At 43.8% G+C, this 17805-nt stretch overlaps 1 protein-coding gene across 2 annotated transcripts in view; it reads right to left on the bottom strand.

Annotated features, from left to right (window-relative positions):
• The window catches only part of ppp1r37 (protein phosphatase 1, regulatory subunit 37), a 303049-nt gene that overhangs the window by 263393 nt on the left and 21851 nt on the right, over positions 1-17805 (bottom strand). The window contains exons 3-13 of one of the 2 annotated variants that reach the window (XM_070970471.1): positions 14591-14636; positions 14356-14456; positions 11665-11784; positions 9463-9613; positions 9145-9300; positions 8254-8366; positions 5910-6051; positions 5651-5817; positions 3645-5370; positions 3466-3551; positions 891-2964 (exon numbers count right to left, since the gene is read on the bottom strand). In XM_070970471.1, the coding sequence (XP_070826572.1) occupies positions 3475-3551; positions 3645-5370; positions 5651-5817; positions 5910-6051; positions 8254-8366; positions 9145-9300; positions 9463-9613; positions 11665-11784; positions 14356-14456; positions 14591-14636 (2799 nt within the window). In that variant the 3' untranslated portion in view covers positions 891-2964; positions 3466-3474. Of the gene's footprint in view, positions 1-890; positions 2965-3450; positions 3552-3644; positions 5371-5650; positions 5818-5909; positions 6052-8253; positions 8367-9144; positions 9301-9462; positions 9614-11664; positions 11785-14355; positions 14457-14590; positions 14637-17805 lie in introns of those variants that run through there. The other variant, XM_070970472.1, reaches the window with a different exon arrangement.

Raw genomic sequence — 17805 nt, 5'->3', positions numbered from 1 at the left:
GCTGTAACTCGGGCTGTGATCATGTCAGTGTTAGCAGAATTACAACCCGTGAATCGCGTTCATCAACTTTCAAGTCTCTATTTCAACTAGGAGACTCTTTTCAGAAAGCACGTATATGTCTGACTTGACACCTACATGAAAACCAACATGGATGCCTCACATTGACAAAAGACTGTCGTTCAGTGTAATTCAACCCAAATTTAATGGATATGACACTATATTGTTGGTGCACAGTATTTTAATTCTCATGAGATGGTGGTGATCATGTGAGAGCTCCCTGGCTGTCAACATGGGGATCTTTTAATCTCTAGCCTCACTGAGCTGCAAAAACTACTGTGGCCTCTGTCTGTTTGGTTTGTATGATTTTCAAAAGTTCTTAACAGCGTAATCAGCACAGGAAACCAAAGCAAACATTAGAAGACTGTTTGTAAAATACAGTTTTTGGGATCCAGTGCGAGGTTTTGGTTTTATGTCCCTGTGATAGTCCGTCTGTTAGAGCCGAACACACAAACTACCAGTCTGATGTCTAACTATAACAAAACATCGATTGTCATTTTGCACTGACAGCCGCTCTATCGCTCGCTCAGACCTGGACTTTATGTTAAGACTGAATCACAGCAGGTGACTTTGTTCATCAACAAAAAGTATAAATAATCTCTTATGGAAATTGTACTTTTCATACTATATTAATGAAGCAGTGTTTTTATAGAACGGATAAATGGACCGTATTCTATGCAAAAGTGGTCAGCAAACAAATTAAACAGAAGTTTCAAAGGTCACATATTTGAAAAAGAGGCACCAGCTACATCCTGTTATTTATGCATTCACCTGCAGAGTTCAGCCATTCTCAAGTCCAAAATGGAGCAATTTCATTGAAACATTCAGTCATATTCGTTATTACATGCATTTATTTGAGAGGAACAAATTTCGCCATACATATCTTTGTGATTACCAGCACATTTCAATTAAGTTAACAAATCATTATTAAAAATTTCTAAAAATTAAAGCATAACAAACAGTGGGGGCAAACTATCTGTCGGGTGGAGAGGAGCAGGAGAGTTGAATGCTGCTCCTTTTAAGAAGAAAAAACAAACAACACACCTGCCCGTGTCTGCTTCAGGGGGAAATTCAAAGCAGGATAACCCAGCTCGTCACTAACAAGTTGACATTTTGTGTAAAGGTTCACTGCCTTGCTCTGGAAAATTCAGGATAGGAGCTGGATGTGAACAGAGGCATCAGCGCCTGCATCAAGTCATATATGATGCTATTCAGACTTAGTTCTGCCTCCACAGTAGGAAAACAACACAACCACGGGCGCCCCCTTGTGGCCGCAGCTTCACCCAGCAGAGTAGTGTTAACAAGGACCTTGATGAGAACTATTATATTTGCTGCTTCCCTGTGTTTGCTTTAATTACTTAATTACTGCACCCCGACTGCTACCATAGTCAACCATTCAATCATGTTTACCTTTCCTCCAACACAGATTATCCCCCCAAAAAACTAAACTAAATATTTGCTCTAGTTTGAATCTGAAATATACATCAAAAAATGGGGCTTATCTTTAAAAGCAACCCCCAAATGGAAATGAAAAGATAAAGTGAAGAAGAGGGGAAAAAAAAAAAAATCAGAAAAGGCTCATATATCTATAAAATAAATACAAAACTGATTTCTCAAAGAAAAAAAAAAACAACAACAACAAGACTGAATCTGAAGTGGTGAGTTTGAAGGCAACATGAATGATGAACCGGAGCGGAGAGGTGAGATGGCATGACGTACCAGTGGAAGACTGAGGGGACAGGAGGGAGGAGAGGGGAGAGGACGACAGAGACCGAGCTGCTTTTCTTGAATGACTTTAACACGACGACGACGACGACGACTGGTCCAACAAAGCAATAACAGCGTCTGAAGTTGCAGTGAATCAAGGAAAAACTGACTTCTTTTTTGTCGTGTTTGTTTCGTTTTCCTGTAAATAACTCCACCGAACGCGGACATGTTGCTTTCCGACATTTGCGGAAGTTCTGGGAGCGAATAACCGACTTTGTGACTTTCAAAGAGCGGAGGCAGGCGGGGGAAACAGTTGCAGCTCTTCCACATTGGGTCTGAGAAGACTGACCGGAGGGGGACGCTGATTCCTGAGGGGCCAAAAATGAGCAGAGGGGAAGAAAACAGACACGAGGGAGGTCACTTTGGCAGAGGTCCCTTACAGTTTCCTTGTTTTTCTCCCCCCGAAGAATGGTCGGGAGAGCGGGGACACGGACATAAAACGCTGACATTTAAACAGACACATTAACATCTTCAGCTTCCTTGGATATAAAAGCCTTTGACAGTGACCTACTTTCACCTCTAGAACAAGTGCTTAAAGCCAGCAGGTCCGGCCAGCAGGGTCCGTCACCCTTATGTCATGTTTGGACTGTGCCGTTAACCCCTTTTCTCATCATCACTGATATGTCTTTGTATGTGCTGTGACAAAAATTGCTAGTTATTTCACCAACTACAGTGGAAATCTACACGAGACAGCGAGTCGGGCTGTGAGAAAGGTCTGTCTTTGGTTAGTGTTTTATCCTCCCTCCTTTGTCCCCCGTCTCCCTTCTTTCTCACTCACAGGCAGCCGCTTGTTTGTAAAGATTGCAGGTTGACAAACAGTAGTGATAAAAGGGTGATTTCATTTCTCCTTTCCCCCATCTTCCTCATATTCAGTGTGCATATGTGTGTCATTCAGTGGTTGATGTAGTGTTGATGTAGAGGATTTGTCACAGCCGAGCTCGAGCAGTCGATTTTGTCCTCTGGGTCTTTCCATAATTAGCTCGTATTTTCAGGTATTGAGTGCAACACAGGGTCTTCCTGTATGGAAAGGTCGTGTTGGTGGTAAAGTCAAAGAAATGACAAAAACATTGTAGGGCAGCCAGTCATGTAGAAGAGCCAGACAAACTATCTGAGTGCTGTTTTCTCCTGTCCTCAGTGTCCCTGCAGAAGTGGAAAAGAGGAGATAAATTAGTCCTGAATGGAGCAGAGAAGCACAGCTGCAATGTTACCAATAATCCACATGTAAAACATTCATTTTAAAACTTCTACAGGACAACCTCTTCTCTCTACTCTGTGTAAACAGCCTGCAGTTCAGTGGATTTCCACTGCTGTCATTCAAGGCCTCCCAGGAGCACAGAATCTGGTTATTGTCGACAGTTTATTTTTGGAAACATTTAAAATGAGACGTGTTGAATAAATTTAAAATATCACAATTTTAAGCTTTGATTTTGAGTGATTCTAAAGAAAACTTGTTTTATTTGACTTTGTTTTCAGACCCACTTGCTCAGCATCAAGTCAGTAATACAGACAAAGTGCCTTTGAAGAAGTAAATTCTGCAGTTTGAAGTCAGTGTTCATTGGAAACGCTACAGCCCGTCAACAGTACGATGATGAATCTATGCCTCCTTGTGAATTTCACTGTTCATACATGATAAACGTTTACCTTGCAGCCTCATGGTGCATCTCTCCCTGTCTCCAAACTGGCCTCTAGCAGCAGCTCCTCCAGCTCTTGTCCACAGCTGACACTCACTACGCAAACGACACATTAGATTCATTATCATACAGGATTTTCACACCAAAAACCAACTTATCATTCAGAGACCAGTGATAACAGCGACTCACCGTGCTCCATCACGCAGCTGCCGGGTTTGGGGCTTTCAGTGTCGAGAAGATGGAGGGAGAACTCGGGCTTCAGGCCGTTGGGCAGAGCCGAGCTGACGACCTCCTCCTCTGGGGCCTCGGCAAAACACTCGTCCTCATCCGCAGAGCTCTCCTCAGGCGAGTTCTCCACTTGGACCGGGGACACGGCCGCGACTGGGGCAGGTTCGAGACTCTTTGAAGCTTCCCCTGCTGGAGGATTTGACTCATGAGCTCCACCTTGAGTGACAGATGGTGCTTGTTCATCAGTCTGGGCAGAGAGAACAGGCTGTCCTCCCTGCTCATCTGCCTCTGTCTGCTGCTTTGGACATAGTTCCTCTTGGCTTGGCTGGCTGTACTCGTTCCCTGTTAAACTGGGTTTTTCATTTTCTGACAAGGTGGCTGGTGCTTCCTCCAGTGCCTCCTCTTCTTCCTCTTCTGTTTGGTTCTGTGACTGGGTCTCCTCTGATGCAGATGCAAGCTCATTCTGTAGCTGCTCAAGAGCAGAGGTTAACGGCTGCTGCTGTGTTTCTACTGCGGGGATACTAGCCTGGGTTTGACCCAGTTCGTCTAACGGTCTACACTCTCCTTCTGTGCTATCAGGGTACATCACCTGTCTCTCATCTTCTCTATGACCTTCCTCCTCCTCTCCTTTAACACTAGTGGGCTCAGGCTGGGGGCTTTTAGTGCCCTCTGCTACCTCCTCAGTGAGCTGCACTGAATCTGAAGGCAGAGCTGGTGCTTGCTGACTTGGATCCGTCTCTTCTGGGTCTAAAGTGCTGGCTGTCACATCCCCCGTGGGTTGAGTTGCAGACTGTGGCTCGAGTGTGAGGGTCTGTGTAGTATTTGGTGCGGTGCCTAAGTGTGCTACAGGACTCTGCTCTGTCCGTTTACAGTCTGTTGACGGAGCAGGTGAGCTCTCCTCCACGTCCTCCTGTGTCAGTTGTGTTTGTGCGGGTGTTTGAGATGAGGGTGACGGCTGTGTCTGTTGTGTCGTGGGTGTGTTCGCGTCTGCAGGCTTCTCCGAGGCCTGTTTAGTCTGGCTGGGAGCTGCAGATGAGCTCAGTTGGAGTTGTAGCTGCTGCTGCTCAGGCGGGCTCTCCACTCGAGTTACCATGAAGATCTTATGACCCCTCCCTGGACTAGAGACAGATATACATCGACCAGGAGACGGAGGGGTCCCGGGAGGAACTGAAGACTCTGTGACGGTGATGCCGGAAATGACGCTCGGCCCGCCAGCAGGTGAGGCCGCCGGGGATGAGGACGTATGTGAGGCACTGAGGAGAGGCTGTGCAACCCCTGTCTGGGTTTGAAGGGCAGTCTGGTTTAAGTGAATGGAGGAGTTTGAAGTGGAAGAGGACTTTGTTACCACTTCCTCTTCCTCCTCATCCTCAGTGTCTGAGTCGGACTCCAGGTTCATTTGAGGAACGCCTGCCTCAGCACTCGCCCCTGACTGGCTGCTCGTCTGTCCTTTGTTTCCTGTTGTTTCACCTTCTTCCCCCTCTTTCCTCTCTGTTTGCTCTCTCTCCTCTGATGCTGGTTGCTCCTCTTCTTCTGTGGTCCCATCCTCTGTGGCGATTTCAGCCATGGAGGTAGACTGCCTCATCTTCTGCTCGGTTTCCTCCTTCTCCTTAGCCAGGATGAAGTTCCTCTTGCAGCCGTTCTGGATCTCGGACAGAAGGGCACGCTGGGTCTCAATGAAGCTCTTCACCTGAGACACAAATAATATGTCTGAAACATGCAACATAAACCACAACATCAAAAGGAACACAACTCATAAATCTAATAAAGACATAAAAATCCCAGAAGGAATAAGAGTTTACATTCATTGTTGGTTTTGGTTGTGGATTTGTTGACCTGAAAAACACACGCCAACAAACGCTTATACAGACACCCAGTGCAAGATAAATATCCATGTCTGTTTTGGACTATATTCTGTCCTTTACCTCTTCTCCTCTATCCCTTTCCCAATGCCTTGTCCCCATGCTTACAGTCTCTTTCTTGGGCTCCCGGTCTAAGTCGAGGCGCAGCAGAGAGGTGTTGACTTTCAGGGCGAGCGACAGAGCCATCAGTCCACCCGTCTTGATCTCATTCTCTCGAAGATCGAGGCGCAGCAGCCTGGGGCTCTCAGCGATGAATTCAGCCACAGCCACAGCTCCTACAGTGCAGATGACAGAAAAATGTCAAAAAATGCAAAACAAATCCTCCACAAGACTGCAGAAGCGGAGGCACACAGGTACCAGTTCCCACCTTCGCAGGACAGTTTGGTGGAAGCCAGGCCCAGTCGGAGCACAGAGCGGTTGGCAATCAGTCCGTCTTTCAGCTTGTGGACCCCTTCGTTACCCACTGAGTTATGGCCGAGGTTCAGAGTCTCCAGACTCTGGGTGCATGGCTGAGGAGAGAGAAAAGCTTTGATGTTGTGAACAGAGACGAGAGAGTGCAGTTATAAAACCGCATTATGCTAATACTGAGTGCACCATGTGTTTCATGGTGTTTATGAAACCTGTGTTATGATACGGGCCAGTCATTTCCAACAGACTGTCAAACATTTTGTGCATATTTTAGCTTTCTGACAAAGACAGCATGTATTTATGCATTAGCTTTTATTTTTAAATTATGCATTATGGATCTTTCTTAACTGTGGAGAGTTCTGACATCACTGAGAGTCCCTCTGGAACAGACTGTAGATATTTCCTTGCAGGCTGCAGTTTACTATTTAATGAGCTGAATAATAAGACTCCTTCCACTTATCCTTCCTGTTAAGCTATTGCTAATATGTTGAATGCCTATTTAAACCTCTCAGTGTGTGCCAGAGCTGTATGTTTGAGACCTAAACACACCTTTCCACTAGAAATCTATATTCATTTTGTCCATTTACAGGCTTTTTCTCCTTACACTGGTTACTCTCAAATGCCCAATGTTACCCTCTCATTTTATTCTACCAATTGAGTGCACAGTCATTGTTTCCAGGGTTATATCAGCAGCAAGAGCAGTCATGGGATGTTATCTATCAGCATGAATTGGGGTTTTTAGGCCATTTATGTGTCTCCTGTAACATCTCACAAGCCTCAGTAATCACCACCATCAAACAGATTTCTTGGAAGAGCTCAAAAACGCAGTAATTTAAAATCCACAAGGAAAATCATCATGTGTTTCTAAAAATAAAAAGGACTTCTGTGTCATAATTCTTCATAATTAACAACACATAACAAGCGAAGTAATTCATTAGATTCAATAATATTTTAATATAATCTTTAATCAGATCATTAGTTACCAGTCACGTCCCTCCCTTTATGGATGGACTGAAGCAATAAATAACACCAATAACTGTAATAACAGCTGTGTGTTAAAGTGATATATATTTTATAAACAAAAAGCTAAATTTTGAGGGTAGATTCAGCTGATTATCTTGATTAACGTGTCATTGAGAAAAATAATAGAGTATAGAATAGAGTTTTGTAGACATCACACTGGGTCAACAAAAGTAATCTCTCATGAAACAGCACTGAACTGAGAATAATGTGAGCAAAAAAACATGCTGTATTATACTCCTTCAATGTTTGCTGTGTGTCAAATTTTCTGTGGTTCTATAAATATGACAAAACTGTAACAAAACACTAAAAACAGCATAGAAAATGATCTCACTCTGACAGGGCTGACTGTAATGACTCAGCAGTGTCTACGCTTAAGCACTGCAGCACTAAAACAAGTGAGCAACGAGTGTGAAGATAATGACGCTATCACTCAGCAACAGACATGAGACCAGTGACTTCAGTAATGGATTATCTCCAGCCGACTGCTGTGAAATCAAACCAAGAAGAGCCGAGAAAACGGTGCGACACGAAGACCAGAGCCTGAGCTCACATCTGTTCACCGAGCGAGATGTGGCCGCACAAAATGTCATGTGCATTAAGGAGGTGCTTGCGAAGAAATATACGCTCACATCAGCTGTAACAACACCTATCTACACAGCACGCTAATCTCTCACCTACATACCTGTCACACTTGAGTTTACACAAGGAAATCAGTTCGCGGGTTCTCCAGTGAAATGCAAATATCAGTCATTCATCTAACAGTGACACAGCAAATGCAAAGTTTTTAATCTTATTTGTTTTAAAAAAGGAGGTCAATATGTGGCCTGTGTGACTTCTACATCCACCTCTTGTAGACTGTCAAACATTTTATGTATATCCTTAACACCTCCGTACTGTTAACTGGGAAATAAACCAGCAGCTACAGGTGGTGAACTGGGCAGATTGATAAATACTTGATAAATAGTATAATCCTTTCTTACAAATAAAACACACTCACATATAAGGTGTAGGAGAGACTTGAGCTAAAGTAAAATGTGTGTATGGGGCAGAAAGCTGAGCTCCAGCTGTCCAACATGAACAGATATGATGACGATGATAAGCGTAAAACAAACAGCAGAGCCCTACTTTGATCACTGCTCTGATAAGGGTAATGAGGAGAAAATTGAATTCTCCCTGCCTGTGCTGTTATACACACATCTGTTAAGTACGCAGACTGGCTTTATCGTGTGAGAGTGTGTGTGTGTGTGTGTGTGTGTGTGTGTGTGTGTGTGTGTGTGTACCAGTGCAGCAGCGAGGTAGCCCATGCCATTGTGTGTGAGCTGGTTGTTCCATAGCACCAAAGTGACGAGGCCTTTTCTCTGCTCTTTTAGTCCTTCACACACGTAAGCCAGACCTGTGAAGACAGGCAGACACAGTTAAAAATACCACAATATTAACAATTGAGGGTGTCTGTTTGTGCTGTCATGCATTTTTTCCTCACTTTCTAAGCGTGCTGGAGGAAAAACAATATTTGTCCATATTCAAAACTGATCTGTTCAGGAATCTCTCCTTGAAAACCGCAAAAAAATGAGCCTTAGCCACATTGTGTGCATTTATATCTGGAAGTGCTCAGTGTGCATAATAGTCAAATAACTGTTGCAGCTAGAATGAGTTCAGTGTTGTGTGTGCATCTATTGATCAAGTGTTGGTGAAAAATACTGTGTGCAGTGGTGGAAAGCAAAACAAAAAGTATAGATTTTTATACCAAGACTTGCGCATTAATAAAAGCCCATAAGTCAGTCTGTTATACAGACCTACAAATGGGGATATTAGACAGTGTTTGGCCACATACAGTAATGCTGTAAAATCAAATCAATTGCACTGCATTTATTAACTTATTCAGTGGTGACAACTTTATCAGGATAATACTGTCAAAAAAGAGAAAAAACAAACAAAGAGGGCAAAATGTCAAGATCTTCTGAATTTAAATGACACCAAATTATCAAACATAATAAGTTTGGGATTGTGCTTAAAACAAGCCTGTAGCATGTACTGATTATAATTTCCCCACAGGGATCAACAGATTAATCCTATCTGAGTTGTTTATGTGCAAACAAATCTTTTTAACAACCTTGAAAAAACATGCAAGGCTCTGTAACAGTTATGCTCCTGTATGCATTAGTGCTGCGTACCAGAGTCTAGGATGTGGTTGTTGCGCAGGTCCAGGATCTGAATATTGTAGTTGAACTTGAGCAAGTTGCCAAGTTGGGCTGAGTCCTGCAGGCCATTGAGCTTGTTGTCTGCCAGGTACAACTCCCGCAGGTTCATATTCATCTTCAGAGCTGTAGCTATAAATGATAAAGGAAGGTGGTGGAAGAAGAAGGAGATGCGAGTGAAATAATAAAAACAAATGTGAGGAGCAGAGGACTGAATTCAGGGGTTAGGATTCTCTGACAATGAAGGCAGGGCTGGCAAGAGAAACCCTCCCCCCGGCACTCTGCCTATCTTACCCAGTAACATGAGCGGTCTGCCAGACAGGCCAGCATTCTCCAGGTGGAGGACCGCCAGGCTGCCGCTGATCCTGAGCGCTCGTGCTACAAAGGGAGCCGAGTGGTCCAGCAGGGGAGTGTTACGTGCATCAAGATACTGCAGGGAGCTCGTCTGAGGGGGGAACACCAACAGAGATAAAATTAGTAAGTATGATGAAAGTGCACACACCAAAATCAGACACCGTAACAGTGTGTGAAATAATGTCCTCGTTATTGTGATGAAAACTATCTTTGCGCAGTAAAGTAACACAACTATAAACAGCAGGAAGAGTAATTATGCAGGTTTAATGTAGATCTTGAGATGAGGTTGTCTTATGGCCTGGAGGGAGGTGACCTCACACATTAACGATCATTTTCCATCTTTGCATCCTTTATCCTCTAGTTGGATGAGTTTCATCTTTATTCCCAACCCAATCTCGTCACCCGAGCAAACTGGTGACGACTCATGAAGCTCTTCTATATCAGACTCAACACATTATCCTCAAATGGGCAGACGTGAATGACAAAAGATGACATGTATGCACACTGTTGCCCAGACAGAAGCACTTCCAATCCAAGATCTCACCTCAGGGACTCGAGGACACACACACGTCCGAAGCATCAGTCTGTTAGGAACTATTGGACTTTCCTGAATGAGCTCCGACGACTTTATTTACAAGCTACGATACAAACAATCGACTAGCTGGAATAAGTGTGCAGTGTCTCCAGGCAGCTCTTCATTTACCATCAGACACTCAATTCTTAAAGGCAGGGGAATGCCTTTAGCTACAAACACTGATCAGATGGCAAATCAGCTCCTCACGCAGTCGGACACAGTCGACTGTGGCGCTCATACACTTTTGTAAACACAGTTATTGTATTAGTAAGTGTGATTAAGAATATGTTGTTTTTCTCCTCTAGGAGGGAAAGTAATGAACTGGATCGAATATATATGCCACAATATTCATAATCAAGACTGCAAAGTAATTTACTGCTTGGCAAACAGATTAGTTTGGTGCACTGCCAGGACAGGCGGCCAAAATATCCACAATCTACTCACCTACTATGCAAATGAAACAGTGGCTTCTCATTGTGATATGTTTTAGTATGCATCATCACAGACTTCTGTTACATCTTAAGGCAGCAGACAGTATGAAATTACATACAGAGACAGGTCTCTGTTCCTCTGACACGCATTTCCTTCACATGGTTTGTTTGATTAAAAAAAAAACAGCTCAAACTAACAAGCAGCTGTTTGTCCCTGTGTGTTTTCTCACACATACTGCTCGAAAGGTGATACATTAATGTGTTTGCCTGGCAACCCATTTGTATTCCTAACAGTAATAAGTGATGACTGACGTCAAAGTACAGCGCACGGGGCGCAGTTAAGACTTGGGAAGCGAGGAAAGGCCGACCCTTCTGTTTGAGTGCTGACAGAGCAGCAGCTCTGCACGACACAAGTTAGACAGAGATAAAATCAGTGGAAAGATCGATCTCCTCCTCTGGGCACGGAGCGCTACAATTATAGAAGTAGAGGACAATACTTGACTTTAAGTCAGTGGTATTTGAGGCCAAACATCCTCTTCACTGGCCAAACAAAATACATGGCGTGAAATATTGCACACAGTTTGGTCTTTAGCCTGAAGAGCTTTCTCGCTGACGACAACAAACACACTCCAGTGTCATCCATCACGCTGCTTTTTTTATTTAACAAATGATTACTTTTACCATCCATCCTCACGGTTTTCAGTACCATAACCTTGTTTGTTCTGTCACAATTCAACCTGTACTCTCCTTAACATTACTTTTTGTACTGGTGTTGCACTGTGGAACAGCCTTAAATCCAGGGCTCGAGCAGCTTTTTTAGCACTTTCAAGGCACCTGGTTTACATGAGTGTTTGTGCTGACGAAGCACCAAATCATGTTGAAAATCAAGCATTTTTCAAGGAGGATATTCCAGTTCAAGCATATCCCAAAATTAAGCATTTTAAAAACTTTCAAGACTTTGTACAAACCCTGTAAATTTTAAGATTTTTGTACTGCTAATGGCTCTATTGCTGTCACCATATATATGTCTCTGTCGCCTACTGCTATACATCCTGACAGCACTTTTCATTCATTGTACTTTACGGTCCTCGAACTTGTTTACTGTATCTGTCCTTATTGTGTATCGTGATCTCTCACCTTTCTCATCATGTGAGCTGCTGCCTGCCATCCCCGTATGCCAATGTGCTTGTTGAAGGAGATGTTGAGATGTGTGGCTGACTCGTAGTACTCGATCATGTCGAACAGAGCTGATGCACCCTGAGAAGCACAGAGAGGAGGTGAAACAGAAGCCAAAGAGAAAGATATTAACCACTGCGGCATTTCAGATTCAAATCCAACAGATTTAAACAAATATCACCGCTGGTCACAGTATCACAACCCTGAAAGAGATGTCACAAGACACATTCTGCAGCAGCTGTGGTTGCCACAGTAACAGTCCCTCAGGACAGGTGAGAGCTGCGCAGGTGTTTGCATGAGGGCCTCAGGTGGGGTGGAAGAGATACCTGCCTGGGCCACTTCCTACAGGTGCAAATAAAGTAAACCAGTGAACACATGTAAATGTGTATTGTATCTTCTGTATGAAGGCTCCAGGCTGTCTTTATGTTCTACAGCTTATTTTCACAACTAACCAAATAATAGTTTGCTCTGTGAAATATGAGAACTTTGTGAAAAATCCCGATTTGCTCACAATGACATCTTGTGCAAGTTCTAAATATTCAGGTTACAATGATATTAAACAGACATTTGAGGAGCTAGAAAAAATCTCAGGTTTTGTATTTTTGCTCCAATAATTACTTAAACTGTTAATCAAGTATAAACACAGTGGCTGATTAATTGCATGCAGAACGAGTAATGAGTTAATTTCCTGGTCATTTTGGTTACACTCTGGAGCTAATGTGAAAAGTGTCATTCATTACAGGCTGAAAAATGATGTGAAATCATAGATAATGAGAGCCTGTTTTGGCCGGGAGCAGACGCAGGACTGAGGTGAAAAATCAGGTGATGCAGCACAAGGCCAGAGAGCACTCATGTGATCAGAGTGTTTTAATCTCCTCTCGGTTTTGGTGGTGCTGTGTGGGTGCATCTCTTCATCCATACAGACTATGAAAAGGTGTTGATGGCACTGAAGTGAGGCTGGGTTTCTGGTTGCTTTGCTTTTCAGCATTTCCCCACTTGGTTTCATTACATAACACACTTATTACCATATTTTATTACCATATTTTAACACAAAAAATAGCTACTGGGTCATTGTGTCCCATATGTGGACTCGGTGTCCCTCATGTATTTCACTGGGCAACAATTAAAGGCAAACTTACAAACCACAGAAACAAACAGCCAGAGATGAATTTCCTCCTGTGCAGCAAATTGCAGGAGATTAAAACGGGAGTTTAGGTGAAGCTGATGAGAAGTAACGAAATCAGACAGGCTGTTGCATAGCGTCTCATAACCTTTTCCTCTTGTGTGTGTGTGTGTGTGTGTGTACACTGGGAGACATTACTGAGCACACACAAGTGTGTTTATCTACAGGGTGGGGGAAGATGAGTCACATCCATTCCAATAAGAGTCAGCCAGGGTTAGTGCTCCCCATGCCTGCTCCTCCCTAGGCTCCTTTAAAACATATCCCCAAATCTATTTTCTCTCCTTTCATCCTCCCAAATCATTCCCAACAAGAAGACACTACTGCAGATAGGACGCTCAGCCAGATCAAACCACCTACTGTACGTCTCTCACTTCAAAGATGAAGCCGTCTTCTCACTTCCCCTTTCGACTCCTTTTCTATCCCACCTTCATCCCTTCTTGCCTCCTCTAACAACACTCGCTCAGTATTTTCTCCTTTCAGCGTCTCATTTCATCTGAGCCAAAGGCGAGAAAACTTGTCTCAGACTGAGATGCTGCTCTCTGGGGACTCAATCACCGACTCATTCAGCTACTTCATTCACACTTCCGGGGCAGAGTTGCATGTTGGGTGAGAAAAGTGTGTATGTCACTCTGCATTTGTTTGGATTATATGAAGCTTTCATGTGCATGTGTGTAAGATGTGTGTGTATATTGTGAAACAAAAATCTGTATAATCATATATACCGATATTTCATGGCTTTTACGTGATGATGAATCAGGCTTTGCTCTTTCAGTGGGGCATTTATGTGGGATTAGGGAACATTATTATCATAACCCGTTGTTATAATATGAGTTCATCTCTTTTTTTCTTAAGAATGTGGTCATGAGGAAAGACTAGACAACCTGATCACCTTCCCAATGTGTTCTGTGCGTATTTATACATGGTATTAATTGTATTGCATTATAATGTATAATTTTCTTTATCCAGATAAATGGAGATGTAAATAGAGCCAAACCCTGTATCAGTAAAATTTAGCAGTAATTCAAGCAACCCTTCCTACCCTAAAGAAATGTATCCCGTGGGACTCCTACGAGCTACGAGCAGGGCTTGTGTCTGCGTGTGATACAGTGCTGTACAGTGTATTTAGAGCTCTGCATGACAGGAAGTGGTCAGGGCCTGTCCCCTCTGCTCCACACTGCAGCACTGTCTTTCTGTGCGTGTCTAGAGCCCAAACGTCCCTAATGGTGTTTACACAAGTGGACATCTGGAGTAATCAGAAAACCCATGACAAAAACACTCCACATCCCTCCGATGCAGTAAGAGTGAAAGAGGATCAGAGTGTGACCGAATGCAGAGGCAACAGTGAAAGAGGGCGAGAAAGAGAGACAGGCATGAATTAAGGATGAAATCTGGAAGTGTGCTAGCTGCACTGAGACAAATGAAGGATGGGAATGAGACAGAGATAAGCTTGAAACGCAGGATCTCCTTACATCTTCATCCAGGTTGGTCTGCTCCAAGTCAATCACTTTAAACTGGACCCTCTTCAAAATCTCTTCCAGAGACTCACATGCTTTGTAGTCCAGCTTCTCACCTACGGAAGCACACACACATCCGGTCAATAAACCATTTTGTGGCAGCAGCATTATATGTTGTTGCACTGCATGAAAAAGTCTTGGCATCCATTGATCGCCTCAAGTCACACAATATGACTGTTTTGATTCTTACCTTTTAGGTCTAAGCATTCATTTCGCTGCGTCAGGTCTTTCAGTTCCTGCAGAGACAAAAGGAAGCACCGTCAGTGAGAGATGAGTTTGTGTATTACTCCATGTCAGCAGACTTTGCTTTTCACATGCTGAAACTTTGACATCATACAGGAGGCAACTCAATAAATTACTACTGGAGGTAAAACACAGATCTCAGACACAATCACTGTCGAGCCTGATGCCTGCAGCTCTTCATCTAACAGCTAGATGTTATCCACGGACCAAATAGTGCAGAATATGTCCCTATCTGTGTGGACTTTTTTATTTATTTTTTTTTTACTAATGATCAATAATAGCACCGCTAATGAAGCTTGCTAACTTGGTGACAAATACATTAAATTTCCAAGAACTGCTTCACAATACAAGCCTCCCCTTGGTTTGCTGGTGGGAAAAAACTGAAGCAGCGGCAGGAAATATTTGGGTTGCATCAGCAGTAACATCCCTTTTTTTAGTCAGCAGCACAGCCACACATGTTGAGCCATCAGTTTAGTGCAAGACATAGCTTTTTTTGGAGGGGAGTCCCAGGCTGGCTGTAGTTGGCCCTGCTCAGGACACGGTGCAGCTCAGCAGCATGAAAGCGGGCCGGCCGTGGTCCATGGAAAGGTGGCCTAAATGTGCCTCAATTATACTGTGAGCCCATTTTATGTGCCATTTGAGTCTTTACACCTGAGCATGTGCAACTGTCTCTGTGTGTTCAACTTGACCATGTTATCTATCCTGATGTAGTCCGACAGCACAGCAACAAGGATAAAAAGGTGGAAAGATATTTAACCTCTCGCCCTGGTACACCCAACCACCCACTCAAACACAAAAACACAGAGTGCTGCCCTCGAAACTATGTACCAGCAAATCCCTCTCTCTCTCGTCGACTGCCCGGCCCATTCAGCATGAACTCCATAACCTCTGCCCTCGTGCCACACTGCCGCCACTTATGTGTGTGATTGAACATTCTGATGATGGTTTAGTTGCACTGAGGGTTCACGGCCTCCTGGGTGACTCAACAGGTCCTAAAACATGATGATGTTATGTGACAAATGCCACATGTAAAAAGCTGCATTGTCATGACACAAACAGTAAGAAACACTATGACACTAAATAAGTCACTGCAGCGGTTGCAAAGATAATTGAGCTGTGAAACTGACTGAACCACTCACTTTGTTTAGCTTAATGTGAGAGAATTCAACAGTATTTTCTCAGTACACTGCGGTTTCATTCAGAAACTCTGGATGTTCCTCAGCATCCAGGTGGTGTTGACTATGCACACACAAGCAGAGACACATTTTGAGCAATTTAAGTGAGACCTTCTTCACCTTGAATTAACATGGGCACCTGTCAGTGAGAATGACTTTATCAGTGTAAATACCTCTCTGACAGCCTTCCAGAAGCCAAAAATAGAGGATGACGCACAGTGTGCCTCTGCACAAGTGGTGGTATGGGAGTGTGTGTGTGTGTGTGTGTGTGTGTGTGTGTGTGTGTGTGTGTGTGGTGGGTGGACTACACTGAGCTACAGATTCTCTTTTTGATCTTGTTCATTAAATTCGTGATGACTCTTACTGTGCCTCTGTTGGATATTTGCTGCGTTTTCACAAGTGTGTTTTAGCCAAATTACCTTCTGCAAAATTTCTCATTAGCCTGAAGTCAATAAAGAAATATGACATATGGGTGTCTAATCGAAAAGGACGGGTGGCGAAGCATGAGGAAAAAAAGGCCTTTGAATTGCATCCCTAATGAGAACAAGAATAAGTCTGTGCTTAAATGGCATAATACACGTAGGTGTCTGCGCAGTGGATTGATGTTGCCAAGTCTAAAAGTGTGGATGCCCATGTCCCATCCTTTATCACACATTTTATGTAGATTTACAGTTTACTCCATTATTCTGGACATGCTGAACCAGTCTAGAGACGGCAAGTTTCTGCATTTTCTGAGAAAATCAAGTGAGCACCCTGGCTGCATGTGAGACATTGCATAATAGGGAACCACTTGTCCCCGAGGGAATCGCAGCAACAGAAATGTGACACAAGGCTACCAAGTGTCCAGGTCTCAAGGCTCTGGTGGGAGTTACTATAGAGCAGGCATTCAACAAGTAGCTGCTAAATGGTGACCCTTATAAACACACAGACACAAACAACTGGACAGAAATGCACATAAGCTGTAGGGCTCCTGGCAAGCCGCCACGTGTACAGTGCAGTTGGTCTTAATAAAGAAAGCATTTATAGGGAAAGAGGAAAAAACAGTAAACGGCTGAACTCCTCTTGCAAACCCCCCTTTCACTGATCAGCCATTTGGTCTGACTGGCTTGTTTATGTGGCTGGTTACTGCAAGGATGACTAAGCAGAAATGAGAGGGGGCGGATGTGGACCAAAAGACTACAGAGGTAGGGAGGGATGGAGCGCAGCCAGACATTGCAAACATGAGCAATCACAAAAAAACAGAATACGATGGAGGGAAGGATGGGAGAAGGTGGGACATCTCTGTGATGTAGTCAGCCAACTCCCAGTGGAAATGTACCCAGACTGTAGGACTAAATGAAGCTCACAGCAGCAGCTTAGCACAGAGATGTGCATTTCCACAAGTAGCTGAGATGTTAACCCAACTCCTCTCTCTCAGCTGACCAGGCATGTGGGGACTTCTTTGCAGAGTCCCTCGAATCACAAATGTGTTTCCATCTGGGGCTCACTTGGCTTCAACGTCATCCATCAAACATGGAGACACACCTGCAGGTACAAATGTGCAAAGCCCCAGCGGAGAGGCCCAGTTAAGGGTTTATGAGTGTGCGCTGCAGTGACTGTGCGACAGAACAAACAGGAAAAAGTGCTAATGTGTCCCTGCTGCAAAGGCCAGCACTGCCAGCTCCTCCATCATCCCACCAGTCTCACTGGAGGGGAATTGGTTTGGTGATGAGACATTCCCACACAAATACAAGCACAGAGAAAGGCACCCATTATGCCTGCATACACAGATTACCAGCAATGTCAGATCAACATAAGATTTCCAGTAATGTGTGGGGCATGTATTTACCTACACAAAGGGCATTCAAGGTCACAGACAGGCCATTATTTATTTTGACACATTCACATGAAACATATTGCTTTATTATGCATTATCATATTGCTTGCACTCATTTTAACTCTAGGACGGAGTCTTGCCCCCCACAGGCAGTGGAAATATCATCAGTCT

The sequence above is a fragment of the Chaetodon trifascialis genome, chromosome 9, assembly GCF_039877785.1.
Source record: "Chaetodon trifascialis isolate fChaTrf1 chromosome 9, fChaTrf1.hap1, whole genome shotgun sequence".
NCBI classification, from domain to species: Eukaryota; Metazoa; Chordata; class Actinopteri; order Chaetodontiformes; family Chaetodontidae; genus Chaetodon; species Chaetodon trifascialis.
This window is presented reverse-complemented; position numbering and strand designations above follow the sequence as displayed.